General features: G+C 43.1%; 3 protein-coding genes and 1 long non-coding RNA gene across 8 annotated transcripts in view; 2 read left to right on the forward strand and 2 right to left on the reverse strand.

Moving 5' to 3' along the window:
- The window catches only part of fsip1 (fibrous sheath interacting protein 1), a 13,749-nt gene extending 3,522 nt beyond the window's left edge, over window positions 1–10,227 (reverse strand). For 2 of the 4 annotated variants that reach the window (XM_052529952.1, XM_052529954.1), the window contains exons 1-10: window positions 9,778–10,227; window positions 9,640–9,703; window positions 8,798–8,934; window positions 8,668–8,719; window positions 8,439–8,593; window positions 8,295–8,367; window positions 8,104–8,196; window positions 7,469–7,551; window positions 6,353–6,472; window positions 4,015–4,152 (exon numbers count right to left, since the gene is read on the reverse strand). In XM_052529952.1, coding sequence (XP_052385912.1) covers window positions 4,015–4,152; window positions 6,353–6,472; window positions 7,469–7,551; window positions 8,104–8,196; window positions 8,295–8,367; window positions 8,439–8,593; window positions 8,668–8,719; window positions 8,798–8,934; window positions 9,640–9,703; window positions 9,778–9,834 — 972 coding nt within the window. In that variant the 5' untranslated portion in view covers window positions 9,835–10,227. Of the gene's footprint in view, window positions 1–1,777; window positions 3,934–4,014; window positions 4,153–6,352; window positions 6,473–7,468; window positions 7,552–8,103; window positions 8,197–8,294; window positions 8,368–8,438; window positions 8,594–8,667; window positions 8,720–8,797; window positions 8,935–9,639; window positions 9,704–9,777 lie in introns of those variants that run through there. The other 2 variants (XM_052529956.1, XM_052529953.1) reach the window with 2 other exon arrangements.
- The window catches only part of LOC127933189 (uncharacterized), a 53,672-nt gene that overhangs the window by 34,415 nt on the left and 1,757 nt on the right, over window positions 1–17,500 (reverse strand). The gene's annotated exons all lie outside the window — the stretch shown is intronic.
- ca17h14orf28 (chromosome A17 C14orf28 homolog) overlaps window positions 12,598–17,500 on the forward strand; it is a 6,334-nt gene continuing 1,431 nt past the window's right edge. Inside the window, exons 1-4 of the mRNA XM_052529970.1 lie at window positions 12,598–12,740; window positions 13,690–14,214; window positions 14,305–14,394; window positions 14,476–14,610. Coding sequence (XP_052385930.1) covers window positions 12,631–12,740; window positions 13,690–14,214; window positions 14,305–14,394; window positions 14,476–14,610 — 860 coding nt within the window. The 5' untranslated portion in view covers window positions 12,598–12,630. The remainder of the gene's footprint in view (window positions 12,741–13,689; window positions 14,215–14,304; window positions 14,395–14,475; window positions 14,611–17,500) is intronic.
- LOC127933161 (uncharacterized) overlaps window positions 15,386–17,500 on the forward strand; it is a 2,830-nt gene continuing 715 nt past the window's right edge. The window contains exons 1-2 of one of the 2 annotated variants that reach the window (XM_052529926.1): window positions 15,386–17,307; window positions 17,362–17,500. The exon at window positions 17,362–17,500 is cut by the window's right edge and continues 715 nt beyond it. In XM_052529926.1, coding sequence (XP_052385886.1) covers window positions 15,735–17,307; window positions 17,362–17,500 — 1,712 coding nt within the window. In that variant the 5' untranslated portion in view covers window positions 15,386–15,734. The remainder of the gene's footprint in view (window positions 17,308–17,361) is intronic. The other variant, XM_052529927.1, reaches the window with a different exon arrangement.

Here is a 17,500-nt window from a genome sequence, read left to right on the forward strand (position 1 = left end):
CACTTTAAATACAGTTGCTCCTTTACGCTTAAGGAAGGTTAAGGAAAACAGTTTGACACCATGGTATAATGAGCATACTCGCACCCTAAAGAGAGCAGCCCGAAAAATGGAGCGCAGCTGGAGGAAAACAAAACTAGAGGTATTTCATTTTGCTTGGCGGGAAAGTAACCTATCCTACAGAAAAGCATTAAAAACTGCTAGATCTGATTACTTTTCTTCTCTTTTATAAGAAAACATACATAACCCCAGGTATTTATTCAATACAGTGGCTAAATTAACGAAAAATAAAGCCTCAACAAGTGTTGACATTTCCCAACACCACAGCAGTAATGACTTTATGGACTACTTTACTTCTAAAATCGATACTATTAGAGATAAAATTGCAACCATTCAGCCGTCAGCTACAGTATCACATCAGACAGTGCACTATAGACCCCCTGAGGAACAGTTCCACTCATTCTCTACTATAGGAGAGGAAGAATTGTATAAACTTGTTAAATCATCTAAACTTACAACATGTATGTTAGACCCTATACCATCTAAGCTCCTAAAAGAGGTGCTTCCAGAAGACATAGATCCTCTTCTGACTATTATTAATTCCTCATTGTCATTAGGATATGTCCCCAAAACCTTCAAACTGGCTGTTATTAAGCCTCTCATCAAAAAACCATAACTTGACCCCAAAGAACTTGTTAATTATAGACCAATCTCGAATCTCCCTTTTCTGCCCAAGATACTAGAAAAGGTGGAATCCTCACAATTATATTCCTTCTTAGAGAATAATGGTATATGTGAGGATTTCCAGTCAGGATTTAGCCGTATCATAGTACTGAGACTGCTCTCCTTAGAGTTACAAATGATCTGCTCTTATCATCTGATCGTGGGTGTATCTCTCTATTAGTTTTATTGGATCTTAGTGCTGCGTTTGACACAATTGACCACAACATTCTATTGCATAAACTTGAACACTTTGTTGGCATCAGTGGAAGTGCATTAGCATGGTTTAAATCGTACTTATATGACCGCCATCAATTCGTAGCAGTGAATGAAGATGTATCATATCGATCACAAGTGCAGTATGGAGTACCTCAAGGCTCAGTACTAGGGCCGCTACTCTTCACGCTTTATATGTTACCCTTGGGAGATATCATCAGGAAACATGGTGTTAGCTTTCACTGTTATGCTGATGATACTCAGCTCTATATTTCCTCGCAGCCCGGTGAAACACACCAATTTGAAAAACGAATGGAATGCAGAGTCTATATAAAAAACTGGATGACGAGTAATTTCTTACTGCTAAATTCTGAAAAAACAGAGGTGTTAATCATAGGGCCTAAAAACTCTACTTGTAATAACCTAGAACACTGTCTAAGACTTGATGGTTGCTCTGTCAATTCTTCGTCATCAGTTAGGAACCTAGGTGTGCTACTTGATCCCAATCTTTCCTTAGAAAGCCACGTTTCTAGCATTTGTAAAACTGCACTTTTCCATCTCAAAATATATATCTAAATTACGCCCTATGCTCTCAATGTCAAATGCAGAAATGTTAATCCATGCATTTATGACTTCAAGGTTAGATTATTGTAATGCTTTATTGGGTGGTTGTTCTGCACGCTTAGTAAATAAACTACAGCTAGTCCAAAATGCAGCAGCAAGAGTTCTTACTAGAACCAGGAAGTATGACCATATTAGCCCGGTCCTGTCCACACTGCACTGGCTCCCTATCAAACATCGTATAGATTTTAAAATATTGCTTATTACTTATAAAGCCCTGAATGGTTTAGCACCTCAGTATTTGAATGAGCTCCTTTTACATTATACTCCTCTACGTCCGCTACGTTCTCAAAACTCAGCCAATTTGATAATACCTAGAATATCAAAATCAACTGCGGGCGGCAGATCCTTTTCCTATTTGGCGCCTAAACTCTGGAATAACCTACCTAACATTGTTCGGGAGGCAGACACACTCTTGCAGTTTAAATCTAGATTAAAGACCCATCTCTTTAACCTGGCATTCACATAACATACTAATATGCTTTTAATATCTAAATCCGTTAAAGGATTTTTAGGCTGCATTAATTAAGTAAACCGGAACCGGAAACACTTCACTTAACACCGTACTTGCTACATCATTAGAAGAATGGCATCTACGCTAATATTAGTCTGTTTCTCTCTTGTTCCGAGGTCACCGTAGCCACCAGATCCAGTCTGTGTCCAGATCAGAGGGTCACTGCAGTCACCCGGATCCAGTACGTATCCAGACCAGATGGTGGATCAGCACCTAGAAAGGACCTCTACTGCCCTGAAAGACAGCGGAGACCAGGACAACTAGAGCCCAGATACAGATCCCCTGTAAAGACCTTGTCTCAGAGGACCACCAGGACAAGACCACAGGAAACAGATGATTCTTCTGCACAATCTGACTTTGCTGCAGCCTGGAATTGAACTACTGGTTTCGTCTGGTCAGAGGAGAACTGACCCCAACTGAGCCTGGTTTCTCCCAAGGTTTTTTTCTCCATTCTGTCACCGATGGAGTTTCGGTTCCTTGCCGCTGTCGCCTCTGGCTTGCTTAGTTGGGGTCACTTCATCTACAGCGATATCATTGACTTGATTGCAAATAAATGCACAGACACTATTTAAACTGAACAGAGATGACATCACTGAATTCAATGATGAACTGCCTTTAACTATCATTTTGCATTATTGACACACTGTTTTCCAAATGAATGTTGTTCAGTTGCTTTGTTACAATTTGTATTGTTAAAAGCACTATATAAATAAAGGTGACTTTGACTTTGACACTCACACACACACTCACACACACACACACACACACACACACACACACACACATTCCTGCAGCATTAGAGAAGCAAGCAGCAGATCAGAAGCACATGAATCAGTGTTACACCTTCAGTCAGAGAGAGAGAGAGAGAGAGAGAGAGAGAGACAGAGACAGAGACAGAGAGAGAGAGAGAGAGAGAGAGAGCAGCTTCAGCACATGATCAGTTCTTCAGCAGATTTTGTTGGGACTCGGTCCAGTCTCTGAACACATGACAACAGAACACAACACCAGCAGAACAGAACAGGTCTGTCAGCTCCGATCGCAGGCTGAATGTCACGAGCAGAGCCAAGTACTGAACGCTCCAGCATCTCTGACCCACATTTCCCAGCTGGACTCCATCTCTGCCTCCATCAGATCACACAGAAACACAGTTTATGAGGAACAACCCTCTCAAGACATCACGCCATTTCCCCAGAAACACTTACACACTTGAGATCATGTTCTTCTACACAACAGCATTTCTCAGACAAACAGATAAATATGTCAGAAACTGGGATTCGAGTGCAGCAAACGTTCCAACACACTTTTGAGAGTCATTATACGATAGAAATTATAAAGTTATTCATAATGTACACTGCAATGCATTATATCTTTTCAGAAATATTTATAAAAGCATTATAATATGTGAAGGTTTATTTGCATTATACTTTCTAAAGGTGCAACAAAAACCACACATTTCATACAGGGAACTATTATTGTTAAAATTATCTGAAATAATAAAAAAAATTATGTTTTATTATTCCAATTAAGTCTTAAAAATAACGATTTATATTTTAAAAATGTAATTACACCATTAAAACAGGAAAAACAGAAAAAAAGGAAAATATAATTAAGATATTAAAGGAGTTTGAATAAATGCAGCAGATGAAAACCCAAGCTGCTCTCCTTCAAACTCACGTTGACCTACAAATATTCCTGAAACGAGGGAGCGTTCCGCTGGAGTCACACCGGAGCCGATCCAGGAGCAGAGTCTCAAACTGCTCCCAGACGAGAAACAAACCTCAGTATTTCGTTATTTACGACACTTCTCCAGTCTTGGCCTGATGAGGACGTGAGCTTCTGCTACAGACGCTCGTAATGAGCTCACTCTGACCAGAGGAAAACATCAGGATTCACAATAGATCCACAAACCACCCTGGACAGACACCAGGACTGCTAAAGATCAGTACCTGCGACGGGCTCCGCACAGACAGGAAGTCCTGCACAGGAAGTAGCAGCTCCAGTCTGGAGTCAATATGACGGAGACTGTGGAGCTCAGAAGGTTCAGGAGCGAAACCTTCACCAGCTGATAGAGACGACGAGACCACCTGGAAATATAGAGAGAAAAACAGCTCAATATCATTCTGCTGCAGATGCTGATACTGATGCTGATATTCTGCTGCTTGTGATGTCTTTCTAACAGTAGAGCAGAGACTGAGATAAACTGATCTGAATATATCTCCAGTAATGAGACGAGATGATCCACACATAAAACACAGAGATTGAGAGCTGAAGAAATCAAGAGAATCCAGTAAAGCGGAGCTGCTTCAGTCCAGGAAGAGTTCATCTGGAGATATTACTGACCTTATTCTGACCACAATCAGGAGAGATCTGACACCAGGAGCTCCAGAATTACACTAAAAGAGCTTCGACTGGATCAGACACTCTCAATCAGAGACAGAGATCTCATTGAATATGATAAAGCATGATTTATAGTGTTGAACAAAGCTCAAGATGATTAAAGGATTATCAACAGTGTTTCTCAGGAACACGCTGAAGATGAAGCCCAGTGGTTTTCCTGCACCTGGTGCTCCACACAGAATCCCGACTGAGCTCTCGGACGCTCGGCCAAACAGCCTCTAAAGCCAAATATCTAAGTCTTGACTAACATCCTTCTGAATCTCCCATCAGGCCGAGCGGCGAGGATGAGGTAAGTGTTGACAGGCCGCCCGCGTGCAGCAAAGACTGATGGGTAATTAAAAGCCTGATATACTGACTGTGAGCTCATAGAGCTGCTGTTCTGAACTGAATATAATAACAGACGTTCCTGCACAACATCTGGAGGCTATGACCGTCTCAGTACCATTCAGAGTTCTGGGTTTTGGATTTTTATTTAATTGAAATAAAATAAAATAAATAATTTTCTTCTTTCATGTAAATTTTAGTAAAAGTTTATTAGGTTTGTTGTGTTTTTTTGTCATTTTGTTTATTTTTACATTTTTATTTCAGTTTTAGTTATTTTTGTAAACTTGATGTAAAATGTTGCCTTAGAAACCAGCTTATATTTTATGTCAGCTAACATTTATTTTATATCAAGTTTTTTTTTTTCATTCCTCCAGTCTCCAGTCACATGATCTTCAGAAATCAGATTAATATGATGAAAACATTTGTACAGATCTCAGAGAGAGTCACGTGACTGGAGCAGATGAACAAATAGTTAAACATCTGCAAAGAAGATGAGAACAGATAACTATCAAAATATCAGAAAACTGTTGATAATTTCCAGTAACGGCTGCATGCTGTGTCAGGCTGATACACACCGATCTGTGCTTTGCTAGAAAAACATCATCCAGATCTGAACAAATAAGACACAGATAATCAGTTTACACACCACTGGACTAAAGGCAGAAGCATGAGAAGAAGTGTGTGACAGCGATTAATGAGGAACACCGCTGCGCCGCAGTGATTCATCACACTTTAATGTGCTTGACTCTTACAATACAGCCGCACGACGGAGAGAAGCCCAACAACATCTGTCTGTCTTTACAAACTCACTGAAGCTTCTTGTGTCTGTCACAGCCGTGTGTGTGTGTGTGTGTGTGTGTGTGGAGAGTCTGAACACAGTTAAACATCAGCATCGGAGAGGATCTGCAGCATTTCTGCTGTCATGAATATGTGCCATTTCTCTGCCACCGAATAAATATAATAATAATTTAAAAAGATTGTTGTAACTTTATCTCACAATGTGGACTGTTTTTCTTGCAACTGCAAATTAACATCTTGCATTTTTGAGAGCTTCAAGTTTCTATAATGCAATTTTTACATTATGACAAAATAACAAAACAGTTTACATCTTACGATTTTTGCTTTTTTTCCTCCAAATTCTGAGTTTATGTCACAATTTTAGATTTTTTTTCAGAATATCAAGATTATTTTAGATTTTTTTTTTTTTTTACTTTTTAAGGTTCAGGCAAAAAAAAACAAAGATAATTGTGACATCTTTCTTGCAATTCAGATTTTATATTTCACAATTCTGAGAAGAACATTTTTGTTTTTAGTTTAAGGTATAGAAAGAATATTAAATAGAGAATACAGAATATATAGAATATAGAAAGAGAAGTGTATATATGTATAAGCTGAAACTCCCAATTACAAGTTGACCTCTCACAGTTCTGACTTTGCAAAGAAATTGAAAAACTGAATTATGAACTATAAACTCAGAAGAACAGGCCGGATTGTAATAATCCAGTGACAGAGACGTGCTTCCATAAGAATGATTTAGCTCAATCGTGCTGTGTGTGTCTGCACCTGTGCTTCCGTCTGCAGCTCGCTGTGGTTCTCTTCTTCCTCCACATCTTTCAGCAGTTCCTCTATTCTCTCTTTCTCCTGTTGCGTGAGCAGGAACGAGTTCCCCCATGCTTCTGCCAGCTGAACAATCACAAACACCTTTAATCACATCATCCATCATCTGCTTCATAACCCAGTCACTGCATAAACTCATGCTCTTCTGTCTCCTTCCCCAGTTTAGATTTGAGCTTCTCAAATCAGGATCCATTTACTGGAATGACAAACTATAAGAAGTTGTTTTAGGAGAAATCGAGAAATGAGAAAGTTTATCTGTCAGTGGATTGACAAACATCTGTTTAGTTTTCATTCTCCGTTGACAGATATTTGTTCTTAGACTGTTTTAAACATAAACTCACTTCAGTTTTGTACATTTCGGTTTGTTTTAGAAGACACAAATACTAAGGAAGATATTAATGTTTTGCAGTACATGCAACATTAAAGACCACAACTGAATGGATTTAAGTCCTTCTTTTCTAATTTAAGCCCTTTTAAGGCTTTGATTTGAGGAAAAGTGAATAAAAACTTCTTTTTTCACCTTCTTCAGAAACCCTGAAGAAACATTTGCTGGAGATGCAAAATCACTTGTGGTCTGAAAAACCAGCTTTGAATTAAGTTTGATCAATTAAAATTGTTCTTGTTTGAATCACAAACTCGTTTAACTTATCTGACGTTCTTGTGCATGTTCAGTAAATTGTGTTTAAATATTTGTGCTGGAAAACAGCTCATAAATACTGAGGAAGAGCATCAGATCCTGCGGAGGAGCTGGAATCAATTCAGCAGAGAAACAGAGCGGGTTTAATTCTACATTACACCATAATTCCATTCTGCGCTCTAATGAATGGAAGTCGTTCCATGTTTAAAGACCCCATGAAATACCAATGTGAGTTCTGCACGGGAAAACAGACCACATTTCTCAATGACATCATAATACACTCACTTCTGTCCAATCAGAAGCTCTGTAGCATGAGCAAGCCCCTCCCCCTGAGACCACCTGACTCTGAGCATCAATATCACATTGAGATGATTTATAAAGAAACGTGACGCGCTCTTTAATGAAGCGCATTAATCACGACGTACCTCAATATTTCTCCTGACAAAGTCTTGCTTGTGCTTGCTGTGAGCCGCTCCTCGCTGTCTGTCGTCTGACGGCTGATCCTGCCCTGCGTCTCACACACACACACACACGCAGCAAAGTGATGGAGCTGATGATGAAGATGTAAGTGAAGTGCAGAACTTTAATGACATCTTGCTGTTTTTGATTAAAGTCAGTAGCAGTAAAAGGTGATTCCTGACATCAGGACGCCCTCTAGTGTTCAGAATAAACTACATGGTCAATAATAAAAACACAAAGAGATGCATGTCACATTTTTAGCATAAAATCATAATCACATATTAAAACCAGCACAACAAACTTATGACATACACCTACAATCAAGCTTCATAAAAATGTGACAGTTTTTGTCAAATTCACGCAGATTAATGTCATTTAAAGCTGACAGCATCAGTTTTAACTATACAAGCTTTCTGTGAAAAATACTATTTCACTCTTCCAACTTTAATAAGATGATTTACACTGAACTGAGCGTGTAACTTTCCATCTCTGTAAATATTTTTGACATTTCTGAGCAATGACAATTGTTTTTACTCTCATTTGTTATGTTCTGTGAGCACTGAGACGGCGACAGAGATTCAGAAATGATTGAAGGGTTTACCGTCCGTCTCGTGTCTGGTGTTCAGATCACTCTTCAGATCCAGGACTTCAGTCTCAAACACAGGGACACGATCCACTTCATCACAGTCCTGATCTGAAGCACATCACTCAATCACTCAATCATTTAAATCTGTGCCACATGAATCTTATTCATATAATAATTCTAATCTCGTGTAAGTCTGAGGGGCTCACAGTTGTCGGGTGTCAGTGCTAGAAAGCGTCTGGTGTTGTCCGTCTCGTTGCTGCTCATCCTGAGACCGGCGGTCTGTAAGGTGTGTGAGTGTTAGTGAAGCACGCAGACGTCTGTGTGTGTGTGTGTGTGATCTACAGACGGACCTGGAGCTCCTGCCACAGTCTCTGGTGCTGCTGTCTTCCTCTCTGCTTCACCTCTCTCTCCGCTGACGCCTTGAGAGCCAGAACACGGTCCAGCCTTTTCATCTTCTTTATGGCTTCTCTCAACTCCGGATCTTCATTCTCTTCATCGGACTCTTCTGTGAAATAATCAAAACATACTCAAATACTGAACTGGAAGATCTGAATGTTGAGATGAAAGCTCTGTGCAGACCTTGATCAGAGCTGTTTTCTGCGGTAAGATCAGTCGTGTCCCGGTGAACCTGTTTTAGGAGACAGTCATTAGATCATTAGTGCTCTCCGTCTCCAGACGCTCAGATGAAGAGATGAAGGAGCTTCTCTACCTCGGCGTGTGTGACGTCAGGACTGAGCACCTCCAGAGATCTGGGCCCATCTCGACTCAATCTTCTGATCTCACTGGAGGCCGGCCGAGAGATATCGTCCAGAAACCCCTTTGTGATGTCCATCCGGTCCACAGACACTGGAACACCATCAGAAGATGAGCCTCAGACACACAAACCTCTCAAAGTTCGTCCAGAGCTTTTCATCATTCCCAGGATATGCATTTTTTAAATCAACCATTCGGTTTGCACTGGTTACAATGATAATTCTTGATATCATTAATTAATGTTTAAATGGTGCAAATGTAATTCTGAATTCAACACTCAGCGTTTCCATGAGTAGAAATTGCATTTGTAACATCAATAAAGTTGCATTTTAACTAGTGAAAACTGAGTTGTTTTATAGCTGAAATGAATATTCTTGATATATTTTAGTAATTTTTGATATCATGAATTAATGTTTAACTGGTGAAAATGTAGCTCCAGATATCAACAATGTGCTATGAGTTCATGTATGTACTGTAAACACATAAAATATAGAACTTTGTTTAGCATATTACTATACAGCTGTCACACAGCAGCTCTTAGATATTATTGTGTGTTTAGTCACGTGTCAGAAAGTCAGCGGAGGGGGGTCGGATTGTTTTCGCCGGTGGGCGTGGCTTTCACATTATGACGCCTGTCGCTCTGTCTATAGTATTTAGAATACAAATAGAATACTAAGTCTAAATCATTATAATTTTTTGATTATAGGTGAACCTCAGATAACTTATAAATAATAAACAATAATAATCAATGCAGTTCATGGGCCCTTTAACACTTGATGATTGCTGATGATGTCAGACCTTGATCAGTGAGCAGTTTCTCCGCCGAACAGCCGCTGCTCTCCTCCTCAGAAGCCTGTGGATCCTGGACAGATGATCACAGCACGCTATCTCTGACTGAAGCTAGTGTGTGTGTGTGTGTGTGTGTGCATTACTGACCGCTCGTGCTGTGATGATCTCCAGGGTCCGAGACACATCACCCGCAGAAACCTCCATATCAGACACTGCAGCACATTTACACGCACTTACAGTATGTGAATACCTACTATCTCCAATAAACCATGCCTGGATATATATATTACAGGTAAATCGGTCTCTCACGCGGGGAACGTCTCTCTGGAGGAGTGTTTCGCTTGTTTACACTGAGCGCACCGCTGTATCCAGGGACGCCAGAGTCCCGGATGCAGTAACGGTCCGAATCCCCTCAGGAAATTTTACTGAGGCGATAATAAGGACTTTCGTTCAGAATAACGTCAAAGTGACGGAGAGACTCTGAGAGAATTTTTGAAGCCGAAGTGAGACGATAAAATGGAATTTCTTTGAGTCTAAACGCTTTCTGGAGCGAATTTCCGAACACCGTGACAGACTGTCGCCACAAGAGCGCGCAAAACTACCGGGCACGAGCAGCGCGCGAACAAGAGCTTAGAGCACAGACTAACAAACCAAAAACTATTTAAACCTGAAAAATCACATTATATATATATATATATATATATATATATATATATATATATATATATATATATATATATATATATATATATATATATATATATATAACCCTCCCCCTCAACCAAAAAAAGAAATATAAATCCTTTGTTTTTTCAAAAGCATTAAAATATGCATGTTTGTAAAAAAGTCCTAAAAATTCTAACACACAGATTATTGCTTATATATATAAAATATATATATATATATATATATATATATATATATATATATATATATATATATATATATATTTTTTTTTTTTTTTTTTTTTTTTACTTTTAAATCTTTTCGCATATACAAATGATGTAAATGGACACTGAAAACTGTTTTATGTCATTAGCAAACACATACAGGTCACTATACCTTCATCCTTTAACAGAAGAGATTTATAACAACCCCCCCCCCCCCCCCCAACACACACACACACACACACACACAAAAAGAATATAATAGCATCTATATTTATTTCAACAGCATTAAAATATGTATTTTGGTGCGATTTTGCTGTTATACCCTTATTTCATTCATTTATCCCAGTGTTTGAATTGTCGTGATTTATATTTGTCATAATTGACTAATCAATTAGTCAGATGAACAAATACTTAAACTCAAATGGATACCTGGACAATTTTCAATCTGTTTTCTGACCGCATCACAGCACAGAGACAGCACTCATTAAGATAATAAATGATATTCACTTTAATTCTGACTCTGGCAAAATATCGGTGCTGGTATTGCTAGATCTCAGTGCTGCGTTTGATACTGTCGATCATAACATACTACTAATGTCGATCATAACATACTACTAGAGACACTGGAAAACTGTGTGGGGCTTTCTGGGATGGTACCCAAATGGTTCAGGTCATACTTAGAAGGGAGAGGCTATTATGTGAGTCTAGGAGAGCATAAGTCTAAGTGGACGTCCATGACATGCAGAGTCCCACAAGGCTCGGTTCTAGCACCGCTCTTGTTTAGCCTGTATATGCTTCCACTATGTCAAATAATGCGAAAGAACCAAATTGCCTACCACAGCTATGCTGATGATACCCAGATTTACCTAGCCTTATCTCCAAATGACTACAGCCCCATTGACTCCCTCTGCCAATGCATTGATGAAATTAATAGTTGGATGTGCCAGAACTATAGTCAGTTAAATAAGGAAAAAACTGAAGTCATTGCATTTGGAAACAAAGATGAAGTGTTCAATGTGAATGCATACCTTGACTCTAGGGGTCAAACAACTAAAAATCAAGTCAGGAATCTTGGTGTGATTCTGGAGACAGACCTTAGTTTCAGTAGTCATGTCAAAGCAGTAACTAAATCAGCATACTATCATTTAAAAAACATCGCAAGAATTAGATGTTCTGTTTCCAGCCAAGACTTGGAGAAACTTGTTCATGCCTTTATCACCAGCAGGGTGGACTATTGTAATGGGCTCCTCACTAGCCTTCCCAAAAAGAGCATTAGACAGCTGCAGCTCATCCAGAACACTGCTGCCAGGATTCTGACTAGAACCAGAAAATCTGAGCATATCACACCAGTCCTCAGGTCCTTACACTGGCTTCCAGTTACATTTAGGATTCATTTTAAAGTACTTTTACTCGTGTATAAGTCACTAAATGACCTAGGACTGAAATATATTTCAGATATGCTCACTGAATATAAACCTAACAGAGCACTCAGATCACTAGGATCAAGTCAGTTAGAAATACCAAGGGTTCACACAAAACAAGGGGAGTCCTCCTTTAGTTACTATGCTGCCCGCAGTTGGAATCAGCTTCCAGAAGAGATCAGATGTGCTTAAACACTAGTCACATTTAAATCTAGACTCAAAACTCATCTGTTTAGCTGTGCATTTATTGAATGAGCACTGTGCTATGTCCGAACTGATTGCACTATATTTTCACTGTTCACTATTTTATTTTATGTAAAATAATTTTCTGTTTTAAATTCATTTTAAATAAGTCAATTTTTTTGTAATTTAAAAGTTTTTAAATTGCTTGTTCTTCATTATTATTTTACTTTCTTTTATATTAAGCACTTTGAATTACCATTGTGTACGAAATGTGCTATATACATAAACTTGCCTTGCCTAATCACGTGTTTTTTGTTCAAAAGTAGAGCCTACGTTAAAAAAAAATGCAATTAGCTTTAATTGTTGAGACAAAAATGACGCTGTATTGTTGTGCGCGTGCCCAGTAGGTTTTGTTGTGTACCAACTAGCCTAGCGTGAGTGGGCGGGGCTTGATCAGCGCTGTGTACGTGACGCCTGCGTGCGTGCGTGCGTGCGCTGGTAAACAGATGCCATGTTGGTTTCGTAGAGATGAAGACGTGCGGAACATTATGGAGAGAGATTTCTGCTCTTTAACAGATTCTGAGGAGCTGCGCAGCTTCATCACACACTCGGAGAGGTGAACGAACACACACACACACACATTCTGATCTCAATGCAGAACACACACACACAGCTTTGATGAAGCTGTATCAACAACACGACTGACTCACAAGTGCATTAATGTTCATTATATAAATTAATCAACTGTCATTTGTTGACAATGATTCAGATGAACGAGCTTATCATCCACATTTCTGAAAACCTTTTCAATTTATAAACTCTGAATATTAGCTCATTGCTGAAAGTGTCTGTTTCATACGTGTTCACTTGTAATGTTTACATTTCTTTAAAGTCATACACTAAAGATGTGTGTGTAAAGATATATATATATATATCACCATACACTCTTCAGCTAATTAATAACTGTAGTAAAAGACAGTAGTTTTGCATCACAAGTTTGCTAAAGGTTATGTTTACATATGCAAATGATTTATTCATATAATTAAATATGCACTCATTTGCATACAATTACAGAACAGAAATCTGAAGATTGCATAAAGTCAGTTTTAAAGCTCCTGTTTGATCTTTGTTTACATATTAAGAGTCAGAAGGGACTTTTAATCACTTCATAAAAAATAAAAAATATATTGAATCTTATTTTTGCCATGGAATAAAAAAAATGCAAATACAACAAATAATAATAAAAAAAAAATTCTGTATCCCAGTTTGTACTTTATCTCTTAATTCTTTGATATAAATGCAGAATAATGAGATTTAAATAAAGAATGGCAAGATTAAAATATAAAGCAAAATAAATAAATAAATAACCTTTTTAAGTTTTTTTTATTTCATGGTGGTAATCGAAAAATGAAGATCTAAACTCAGAATTTTGAGATAAAATTAAAATGGGATTAAGATGTTGTTAAACAGACCTTCAGAAGACAGAGAGGAGTAAAGCTGTAAAGTGTACACTGCGTAAGAGAAGCAACTCTTTGAAGCTGAATTGTGTGTTGTTGTTGTGACAGGACCAAGACGCTGTTCGAGGAGATCCGCGCCTCCATCAGTAATAACACGGAGGGCGAGCGCTCGTTCTGGCGTCCGGTTCTGCCGTGGGGCGGTGTGTTCACCATCAGAGCGGGACGCAAGGCCATCGCCTGCACGCCGCTGTACGTCAAGATCACCCTGAAGAACACATGCACCATCGACGGCTTCCTCATGCTCCTCTACGTCATCCTGAGAGACAACCACAGCTTCCCTCGAGAGCTGGGTCTGTTCCTGGGCCGCCGCTTCGTCCAGCACTTCCTGTACCTGATGGACTGCTGCGAGTACACCACCGTCAAGATGCTGTGGATCTGGGACCGCATGTCCAAGCGGCAGTACCGCTCCGAGGTCCACCACACGGCGCTGGAGATCGACCTGTTCGGCAACGAGCACGAGAACTTCACCAAGAACCTGGAGAACCTGATGTCTAGCGCGCAGGAGAGCTGCTGCTCCAGCTGGACCTGCCCCAACCGCTTCCAGGAGCATCTTCACAGGACCATCAGCGTCAAGTACATCACGCTTCACACAACATCCAACACTCACCTGCACTCCATAGATGTTTGAGATGATTGACAGCTGTCTGTCTGTGTTTCTCTCAGTCCTCCTCATGAGCTTCCAGATAAAGATCCCATCCAGTCAGCGCTGGACGAGTTCTTCTGCCCGCGGCTGGAGCTCTGTGAAGAGCTGGAGTGAGTTTTTCAGAGTTTCTCCGAGGCTGATGCATCTGATCCGATCTCCTCGTCACGTCTGTGTGTGTGTGTGTTTTTCAGGTGCGAGGGTCTGAGGGAGTTCGGTCAGAGGTTCTTCTGTCACGGCCCGCCACCCTTCGTCATCCTCAACATGCAGATGTGGCAGTCGGAGGATCTGTCGTACGTGCCGTATCATCTGGAGCTCTCCGAACAACGGTGACCTTTAGTGACCTTAGTCACATCCTCCTCATGATTCACTCGAGACACACGTCACCTCATCCTGAATGTGACTGGACAACAACTTCCAAAATCTTCCTACAAATTTAAGAACTATCCATCCACACACACACACGCACACAAAAAAATCATTTTAAAAAGCATTTTCACTTCAACTGCAGTTCTATAACTATATATATATATATATTATGAATACAATTTATATATCATTTTATGGGAGATCATATCTTGAATTAAATTATAAATAATGTAGTTAGCACAAAACAGTTCCTCATTTGTGGTTATAATAATATTGATGCATACTGTGATTTATCATCAAATTTTAATAGTGTCAGATTATTTTAATTAATAGTGTGTAGAATTATTCTAACTAGGCATGTTCCCCGAGCGTGTGTCTGTAGGGGCGTTCCCCGAGCGTGTGTCTGTAGGCGTGTTCCCCGAGCGTGTGTCTGTAGGGGCGTTCTCCGAGCGTGTGTCTGTAGGGGCGTTCCCCGAGCGTGTGTCTGTAGGGGCGTTCTCCGAGCGTGTGTCTGTAGGGGCGTTCCCCGAGCGGGTGTCTGTAGGGGCGTTCCCCGAGCATGTGTCTGTAGGGGCGTTCCCCGAGCGTGTGTCTGTAGGCGTGTTCCCCGAGCGCGTGTCTGTAGGGGCGTTCCCCGAGCATGTGTCTGTAGGGGCGTTCCCCGAGCGTGTGTCTGTAGGGGCGTTCCCCGAGCGGGTGTCTGTAGGGGCGTTCCCCGAGCGTGTGTCTGTAGGGGCGTTCCCCGAGCGTGTGTCTGTAGGGGCGTTCCCCGAGCGGATGTCTGTAGGCGTGTTCCCCGAGCGTGTGTCTGTAGGGGCGTTCCCCGAGCGTGTGTCTGTAGGGGCGTTCCCCGAGCGGATGTCTGTAGGCGTGTTCCCCGAGCGTGTGTCTGTAGGCGTGTTCCCCGAGCGTGTGTCTGTAGGCGTGTTCCCCGAGCGTGTGTCTGTAGGCGTGTTCCCCGAGCGTGTGTCTGTAGGGGCGTTCCCCGAGCGGATGTCTGTAGGGGCGTTCCCCGAGCGTGTGTCTGTAGGCGTGTTCCCCGAGCGTGTGTCTGTAGGGGCGTTCCCCGAGCGCGTGTCTGTAGATGTTCTCTGAGCGTGTGTCTGTAGGGGCGTTCCCCGAGCGCGTGTCTGTAGATGTGTTCTCTGAGCGTGTGTCTGTAGGGGCGTTCCCCGAGCGTGTGTCTGTAGGGGCGTTCCCCGAGCGCGTGTCTGTAGGCGTGTTCCCCGAGCGTGTGTTCCCCGAGCGTGTGTCTGTAGGGGCGTTCCCCGAGCGTGTGTCTGTAGGGGCGTTCCCCGAGCGTGTGTCTGTAGGGGCGTTCCCCGAGCGTGTGTCTGTAGGCGTGTTCCCCGAGCGTGTGTCTGTAGGGGCGTTCCCCGAGCGCGTGTCTGTAGGGGCGTTCTCCGAGCGCGTGTCTGTAGGGGCGTTCCCCGAGCGTGTGTCTGTAGGGGCGTTCCCCGAGCGGATGTCTGTAGGGGCGTTCCCCGAGCGGGTGTCTGTAGGGGCGTTCCCCGAGCGGGTGTCTGTAGGCGTGTTCCCCGAGCGTGTGTCTGTAGGGGCGTTCCCCGAGCGCGTGTCTGTAGGCGTGTTCCCCGAGCGTGTGTTCCCCGAGCGTGTGTCTGTAGGGGCGTTCCCCGAGCGTGTGTCTGTAGGGGCGTTCCCCGAGCGCGTGTCTGTAGGCGTGTTCCCCGAGCGTGTGTTCCCCGAGCGTGTGTCTGTAGGGGCGTTCCCCGAGCGTGTGTCTGTAGGGGCGTTCCCCGAGCGTGTGTCTGTAGGGGCATTCCCCGAGCGCGTGTCTGTAGATGTGTTCTCTGAGCGTGTGTCTGTAGGGGCGTTCCCCGAGCGTGTGTCTGTAGGGGCGTTCCCCGAGCGCGTGTCTGTAGGCGTGTTCCCCGAGCGTGTGTTCCCCGAGCGCGTGTCTGTAGGGGCGTTCCCCGAGCGCGTGTCTGTAGGCGTGTTCCCCGAGCGTGTGTCTGTAGGGGCGTTCCCCGAGCGTGTGTCTGTAGGGGCGTTCCCCGAGCACGTGTCTGTAGGCGTGTTCCCCGAGCGTGTGTCTGTAGGGGCGTTCCCCGAGCGTGTGTCTGTAGGGGCGTTCCCCGAGCGCGTGTCTGTAGGCGTGTTCCCCGAGCGTGTGTCTGTAGGCGTGTTCCCCGAGCGTGTGTTCCCCGAGCGCGTGTCTGTAGGGGCGTTCCCCGAGCGCGTGTCTGTAGGCGTGTTCCCCGAGCGTGTGTCTGTAGGCGTGTCCCCCGAGCGTGTGTTCCCCGAGCGCGTGTCTGTAGGCGTGTTCCCCGAGCGTGTGTCTGTAGGGGCGTTCCCCGAGCGCGTGTCTGTAGGGGCGTTCCCCGAGCGTGTGTCTGTAGGGGCGTTCCCCGAGCGTGTGTCTGTAGGGGCGTTCTCCGAGCGTGTGTCTGTAGGGGCGTTCCCCGAGCGCGTGTCTGTAGGGGCGTTCTCCGAGCGTGTGTCTGTAGGGGCGTTCCCCGAGCGTGTGTCTGTAGGGGCGTTCCCCGAGCGTGTGTCTGTAGGGGCGTTCCCCGAGCGTGTGTCTGTAGGGGCGTTCCCCGAGCGTGTGTCTGTAGGCGTGTTCCCCGAGCGTGTGTCTGTAGGCGTGTTCCCCGAGCGTGTGTCTGTAGGCGTGTTCCCCGACCGTGTGTCTGTAGGTGTGTTCCCCGAGCGTGTGTCTGTAGGCGTGTTCCCCGAGCGTGTGTCTGTAGGGGCGTTCCCCGAGCGTGTGTCTGTAGGGGCGTTCCCCGAGCGTGTGTCTGTAGGCGTGTTCCCCGAGCGTGTGTCTGTAGGCGTGTTCCCCGAGCGTGTGTCTGTAGGCGTGTTCCCCGAGCGTGTGTCTGTAGGCGT

The sequence above is a fragment of the Carassius gibelio genome, chromosome A17, assembly GCF_023724105.1.
Source record: "Carassius gibelio isolate Cgi1373 ecotype wild population from Czech Republic chromosome A17, carGib1.2-hapl.c, whole genome shotgun sequence".
Classification (NCBI taxonomy): domain Eukaryota; kingdom Metazoa; phylum Chordata; class Actinopteri; order Cypriniformes; family Cyprinidae; genus Carassius; species Carassius gibelio.